The 7,268-nt window shown below is 37.9% G+C and overlaps 2 protein-coding genes across 2 annotated transcripts; one reads left to right on the top strand and one right to left on the bottom strand.

Annotated features, from left to right (window-relative positions):
• Positions 1-359: 359 nt before the first annotated feature.
• Positions 360-6,006, bottom strand: sdhda (succinate dehydrogenase complex, subunit D, integral membrane protein a). Its single transcript, XM_067406591.1, has 4 exons — positions 5,857-6,006; positions 5,533-5,649; positions 1,403-1,553; positions 360-1,250 (listed from the first exon to the last, which is right to left on the bottom strand). Exons 1-4 carry the CDS (start codon positions 5,903-5,905, stop codon positions 1,085-1,087), a joined length of 483 nt encoding a protein of 160 aa, XP_067262692.1. The 5' UTR covers positions 5,906-6,006; the 3' UTR covers positions 360-1,084.
• A 516-nt stretch (positions 6,007-6,522) lies between these two features.
• On the top strand, positions 6,523-7,268 carry timm8b (translocase of inner mitochondrial membrane 8 homolog B (yeast)). The gene is made up of 2 exons (XM_067406592.1): positions 6,523-6,736; positions 6,830-7,268. The coding sequence occupies exons 1-2, from the start codon at positions 6,617-6,619 to the stop codon at positions 6,995-6,997; spliced, it is 288 nt and encodes a 95-aa protein (XP_067262693.1). The 5' UTR covers positions 6,523-6,616; the 3' UTR covers positions 6,998-7,268.

Here is a 7,268-nt window from a genome sequence, read left to right as displayed (position 1 = left end):
GTCACTGTAGGTCTGCGACTGTCAGTTGTCACTGTCATTATTGGCAATATCTTTTTTCCCCCAAGTCCACAACAGTCTGGAATCATTATTTACCTTTTACTTGTATTCTGTGAAAAGATCAAGGACCTACTGGCCTTTCAGAGAGGTGCCCATCCACATACAAATCAATCTTACAAAACATACTTGTTGTGAAAGATGGAATCTGTGAGTGGCTCCATCTTAGTTATTGATGCCAAGTAAAAAAATGTTGGTCAAATATCAAACTCCAATAATATATCTAATTGAATTTAAATCATATATACTGCTGATTCCCACTGCTAAGGAAAAATATAATACAGTCCAACAATTTAGCATAATAATATGGTTTTTTTATTTGAGGTAAGAAAACTCTTACCATGAATCAACAAAAATCAAAGCTGTAATGGATCTTAGCAGTTTATTCACTACAATAAACATATTGTGTATTTGCTCTCTTAGCATCTTAATATTTTAAGAAGACTTTATTGTCATGCTTCAAGTAACCAATACACAAATATATATACAAGTAAATTTCTTGTTTTTAATGCATATAAACAGATGTGACCTTCACATACAATGTGACTATGATCATGCATTCCCAATAAAACTGAAAAACACTGACCTCTGCTGGAGACCAACAATAACAGCTGAAATAATAAACACTAACAAAGCGAGTCCTAAACATACACATTGCTTGTGTTCTCATTTATCAATAAGAAAAATTAATTATCAACAACCATGGTGGTCATCTGAAATGCTCAGTAATTACAGGCCATCACCAAAGCAATATCTTTTTTTTTTTAATTTCACATTTCTCTTTATTTAGATGACTAACAACTAAAATGTCTTTGTAAAATATAATGAAAAATATTATTCATACAGTATGTTAAGCTTCAAACTGGACTCTAATGTAGCATGCACTGCACTTTAACACAATAACCAACTCACCATGGCTCATGTGCTATTGGTAATGACAGTAAAAGTTATTTAATTTTATTTTAATTGAAGGCATGCACCATCCTAAAACAGCGATAAATCCTAAAGTCAGTCAGTTCTGGGCAAATCATTAAATTTGCCAGAGCAGGGCAACTGCCTTGCAAAGGCCAACATCATGGTAATTGAAATAGCAGAGACCAAAGAATGTTGCTGCGGAGAGCATAAAAACGCCAGCTTTAGCCAGCTTGATCTTAGCATCACCATGGACATAGTCGGTTAGGACTTGACCAATCCCCCTGCAGAAGGAGAAAGACACAGAAAGAGTGTAGTTTAAATACATAACCTCACTGACAAATGAGGTGCCTCATTATAATCCACTTTCAATAAAACACCTGATAAGTATAATAGAGCAGGGCTCTTCTGATACATGAGTGAGACACACACTTACCAGTGTCCGTGCAATGTGAGAGCTGCAGCAATAGAGTAATCTACTACTGGACCAGGACACAAGTATGCAGCTGGAACCATGCCTAGCAGAGCTATACTCAATACCCGTTCACCTGTCCAGTGCTTGGAGGCTGCCCTTGAACTTAAGACAGCTGAAAAACAATTAGAGAATTTCATTTAATTCGTTATTGTCTTGTGTATGCAAAGTAAGAGAGTTCAAAGCTGTGTTTGAAATTGCCCCCTGTACCCTCATTCACTATTCCCTACATTACTTCACTAATATAGTCCACTTGAAGGAGTGATTGAAAACGAGTAAGTGAATTCAGCTGCCGCTTTTGCATAGTTTGTGCTTGCTGTTTAAAGGTAGGGTAGGCAATTTCAGAGATGCTAGCAATAGCTTTGAAAGCTTTAGATCCCACCCTCCCTTCAGAACACTCTCTCCAAAGCCACGACTCCTCCAAAAACATGAAGGTGCACAGCCAGAGCAGAGTCTGCAGAGCGTCATGAGAGATGGCGTCAAATTACCTCATGTTTCAAAGCACATAACATTACAATAATATTGAACGTAGGGCTGGGAGATATATCGCATGAGATTGTCATGCACATTTCGTCAGTAAAGCCGGTTCCCTGATTACCGCTAAATCGCCATCACCTGCTTTCAAATGCAGTGGCATTTAATAGATTTAGCGGTAATCAGGGAACCGGCTTTATTGATGAAATGCGCGTGACAATCTCATGCGATATATCGTGCAGCCCTAATTGAACGTATACAACTTACAGAGCTCTGACTACTGACTGCTGCAGATTCAATTTGTTGTTGATAAATCCAAGTCTGAGGACGTGAAAAGCTCCGGGTAGAGCATCACGGGTTACCATCTTGTAATTAAAGTTATGACATAATGTGAACGCAGCATAAGCTTACAGTTCCTCCTGAACTGTAAAAGGCAGCTGTTTGTTTGCAGCACTCTGTGACTGTGCGACTACAACTCTGCATAGCCTCATCATGGAACGTGCTGATGACATGTGATGTCACCACAGGCAGGGTGTGCAGAAGTACATGTTGACAAGCAGGTAGGACATTGTTGGACAAACATTTTTTTAGCCTGAGACTTCCTCAGAAGATATGTACTTTTTTTAAAGGTGCCCTAGAACTTTTTTTTAAAAAAGATGTAATATAAGTCTAAGGTGTCCCCTGAATGTGTCTGAAGTTTCAGCTCAAAATACCCCATAGATTTTTTTTTAAATAAATTTTTTTAACTGCCTATTTTGGGGCATAATTAGAAACGAGCCGATTTCAGGTTGTGGCCCCTTTAAATCGCGCACTCTCCGCCCCCAGAGCTCGCGTTTGCCTTAAACAGTGCATAAACAAAGTTCACACAGCTAATATAACCCTCAAAATGGATCTTTACAAAGTGTTCGCCATGCATACTGAATGCATGCGTCGGATTATGTGAGTATTGTATTTATTTGGGTGTTTACATTTGATATTGAATGAGTTTGAGGCTATGCTCTGTGGCTAACTGGCTAACATTACACACTGTTGGAGAGATTTATAAAGAATGAAGTTGTGTTTATGCATTATACAGACATACAGACTGCAAGTGTTTAAAAATGAAAATAGCGACGGCTCTTGTCTCCGTGAATACAGTAAGAAACAATAACTTTAACCACATTTAACAGTACATTAGCAACATGGCAACGAAACATTTAGAAAGACAGTTTACAAATATCACTAAAAATATCATGTTATCATGGATCATGTCAGTTATTATTGCTCCATCTGCCATTTTTCGCTGTTTTCCTTGCTTGCTTACCTAGTCTGATTATTCAGCAGTGCACATCCAGACGTTAATACTGGCTGCCCTTGTGTAATGCCTCGATCATGGGCTGGCATATGCAAATATTGGGGCGTACACCCCGACTATTACGTAGCAGTCAGTGTTATGTTGAGATTCGCCTGTTTTCCGGAAGTCTTTTAAACAAATGAGATTTATACAAGAAGGAGGAAACTCAGCGTATGTCTTTTCCATGTACTGAACTCTTGTTATTTAACTATGCCAATATAAATTCTATTTTTAATTCTAGGGCACCTTTAACATTTAGACCACTTCTATTATTGATGGCTATCAGAAAGTGAAGAAAGTTTCAACCAGAATAACAAAAAGTGTTTATGATGAAGATTGCCAACCCTACCTTTAATAATCATTTGAAACTTAGCACACTGGCAGCTCCAGTAGTAATGAAAAGATTTATCTTGAACTCTGTCATGGAAACTAGCTTTTATAACCTTATATAAAAGGAAAACTTCAAATAAAAAGGAATTTACCTGTATGGTATTACACTGTAGCCACATTGGACCAGTGATTTGGAAAATGGACGGATGGATGGATGGGTGCCATCTTCTTGTCAGATGTGGGAACTCATTCGTCATTATGGGTATTCCCTAGCCATTGAAAAGTACATCAGTTGTAGGAATGTGTCCAAAAACTTGACAGCTGACTTGTTGCCTACTGCCCTATTTGGCAATGACTTTGCAGGCAGTGTTTGCGTACAAAGGTGCCTCACGAAACTGATTTTGGACAAACTTCTGAGGCAGCGTAACAGTTTAATGATCTAAGGCAAAATAGAGAGCTTTGGTCATGACTAAGCAAATATTTAATTACTACAATAGTAATTTCTTGCAAGAAATGACATCAAAAGTGGAAAACGTTGGTCAAAAATGTACATTTACACACAAACTGACCACCAACCGCAACTTTCAGACACCATCCTTCTTTTTTAGCTTTACTATCACGGATTGGAACGCACAGGACTGTGGGATATCAAAGGCAGTGAAGGATACATCTACGCTGCCTTTAAAAATCGATCAGATGATGAAAGTGTCTCAGGAGACAAGAAGTGAAGCTAACATTGGATTCGGAAGTGCCTTGATGCCTTCCTACTGTACCTTGGAATGCATCCTCCGACGGCAGAATTTTTAAGATTTTGGACACAGCCATCCACTCGTTATTGCAATGCATTATGGGACTGAATGAGTGCACTCTATCAGCCACTATGTTTTCGAACACCAATACAAATGGCTGTCCCCCCACTACAAATGGCTGTCCCCTATTTAAGGGTATAGGGACGGGGGTGATTTCGGACACAGCCCAAGAAACAGTGTCTTCACTTTAGCACAAAAGGAAATTCAGTTTATTGTTAATGTAGCACTATTGTTGCAACATTAAATGCTAACACTTTAGAATACTGCTTTGTAATGAATAATTACACAGGAACAAATTCATACCTCCCAGAGGACTAGTAAGAACTATTATATACAAGTTCATAATAACTGAGATTAATGCACAATGTATAATTAATTCTAAAGTGAAGATCATGGTAGCCTACTAGTAATGACTCAAGTATTACAAAATCCTTCAGAAGGAATTACTTATTATTTGGATGATCAGTATTAAAGTGAAAAGCATGATAACACCCTAGTAATGACTTAAGTTACTGTAAACTTTTGAGGTTTTTGTATGGTTTTGCATAGTAATGACTCAAGTGTTACTACTTCCTTCTAAAGGAACTACTGGCCATTTGGAACTAAAATCAAGATCATTGTAACACTCTAGTAATGACTCAAGTATTACTAAATGTATCTAAAGCAATTACTATCCAAAAACTTCAAAAGTTCACAATGACTTTTGTAATTACTAGAGAGTTATCATGCTTTTCACTTAAAATACTGTTTCAAATAATAAGTAATTCCTTCTGAATGACTGGTAATACATAAGTCACATTACTAGTGGGTTACCATGATCTTCACTTTAGAATTAAATATACATTATGCATTATTCACATTAATTATGTATCTGTATAGTAGTTCTTACTGGGACGTATGAAAAAATAGTAGTTATTGATTAGCTAATAATGAACTACCTCATTCAACTGAGCACTTTTACTTAGTTATTCAGTTTCTTAAAAAGTTAATAGCAGTTACTAGAATGTTAATATTGCGTTACTCATTTGCTCCTGTGTAGTTATTCATTAATGATAGAACATAATTCTTAGCGTTATAAATGCATCAGAAAATGGCTGAAAAACTCTGATTACATTCTTGCACTTATTTGATCAGTCACCATCGCTCACTTGAGTGTGATGAAGCTGCGTGGATCCTCCCTGCAGCCGAACGAAAAGGCTCTACATCTCGATTCTTCTGATAGGCAACCAATCCACGAGACAGGTGTGTGTTGCAGAGAAGCACAGCTGCATGTAGTATATTATAACGTTACATAAAAAATATCACAGTATACATAGTACAAATATCAGCAACTTAAAAGACAAAAAATGTTCTGTCACTAATAGTTATGTGATGCTAATACATGACTATGTGTTAACATGACAACAGCCTCTCTCTGCCATATTGTGTAATATTATAATTCATCCGGATAAAATGTTAAAATGTTAACTTACGTCTTATTCCTCTTTGGCAGACAGTGCTCAAACGAATCAAGCTCGCCATGATTGTTTATAACTACAAGGTCAGTTAAGGAGCTGTTTCTGTAACAGCGGAGTCCGTTTTTTCACTATAACTACTCGATTACGCCGTCTATCGCTGTGGGGTACAGTAGGCAAACAAACACACACACACACACACACACACACACACACACACACACACACACACACACACACACACACACACACACACACACACACACACACAATTAAATTACACAATATAAAAATGAATAGAGAGCTAATTAAAAACATGGCTTGCAAAAAAAATGCATTTTCTTTTATATGTAAAAATATGAAAAGAGACCCTTTTCACATTTCCGGGTTTCCTTTTTACAAAAGTAGATAATTCAGCCCACAACACTGCAATAAACACAATTCCAAAAATAAATAAATAAATAAATAATAAATAATAATAATATATGGAGAGTTGTTTCTTCAAAGTGATGACAAAAGGAGCAACTATGTGAAATAATTCCAATAAACTTTGCAAGTTTACAATTTAATCTTTTTATTTTAAAAGGACTTTCAACATTTTTTTTGGGCATAAGAGATTTTTGTCGAAACCAGATTTCTTTCAGTTTTAACCTTGTCATGACGTCATATCTCTGCGGCGGAAGTAGTTCCTTTTACGTCCATGCTTGTCAGCGACCGCAGTTGCTTGCTTTATCCTTCACATTCTCCTGTGGATATAATCTGTAAGTAAAGTCTTGCAATGGCTGATTTTAATTCTAGCTTTGATATGCCGTCAGCTAGTTCATCCGAAAACGCCGAATCTGCGGAGCTCCAGCGTCTGATTGCAGTGGAGCAGCAGAAAGCTCAGTTTCAAGCGCAGGTAGGTAACGTTAACTCTTCTGGTACCGCTGTACTCTCACTCAACACCAGTGTTTGTGGCAGGTTTTAACAGTGTTTAACGCTTTATTCGTAGGTTCACAACTTTACGGATGTTTGCTGGGATAAGTGCATGGATAAACCGAGCTCCAAGTTGGATTCACGAACTGAGACTTGTCTGGTTAGCTGCGTGGAGCGTTTCATCGACACGACGCTCTCAATCACCAACCGCTTTACGCAGATGGTCCAGAAGGGCGCGCACTGATTGAAGGACACCGTCCTCAAGGACAATAAGCACGTATTCTTAATATTTCCGGTGTGCGTCCAGGAGACTGTTGGCGTTTCTCAAGTTCGCAAAGTTCGGACTTACGTCCTTAAGACTTGTTTAGTTCGACTCAGGAGAACGGACTCCGGTGGACTGGAGGACGCAGGCCCGGTGATTCTGCAAATGGCCATAGCAGCTCGCTCTACTCCGGTTATCTCTGTGTATTTTAGGCAACAATAAAACGAAATGTGTTATAAAACACCACTCTGCC

Source organism: Chanodichthys erythropterus, chromosome 13 (assembly GCF_024489055.1).
Source record: "Chanodichthys erythropterus isolate Z2021 chromosome 13, ASM2448905v1, whole genome shotgun sequence".
Classification (NCBI taxonomy): Eukaryota; Metazoa; Chordata; class Actinopteri; order Cypriniformes; family Xenocyprididae; genus Chanodichthys; species Chanodichthys erythropterus.
Note: the sequence above shows the minus strand (reverse complement) of the source record. Positions and strands in the feature narration are given on the sequence as shown.

Bases quoted from the DNA above. Each gene is read 5' to 3' on its own strand.
- timm8b (XM_067406592.1), top strand. From the start codon at position 6,617: ATGGCTGATTTTAATTCTAGCTTTGATATGCCGTCAGCTAGTTCATCC. The intron at 6,737-6,829 runs GTAGGTAACGTT...CTTTATTCGTAG, and splicing joins AAGCTCAGTTTCAAGCGCAG to GTTCACAACTTTACGGATGT.
- sdhda (XM_067406591.1), bottom strand. From the start codon at position 5,905: ATGGCGAGCTTGATTCGTTTGAGCACTGTCTGCCAAAGAGGAATAAGA. The intron at 5,650-5,856 runs GTAAGTTAACAT...TACTACATGCAG, and splicing joins CTGCCAAAGAGGAATAAGAC to CTGTGCTTCTCTGCAACACA. The intron at 1,554-5,532 runs GTGAGCGATGGT...ATTGTTTTTCAG, and splicing joins CGCAGCTTCATCACACTCAA to CTGTCTTAAGTTCAAGGGCA.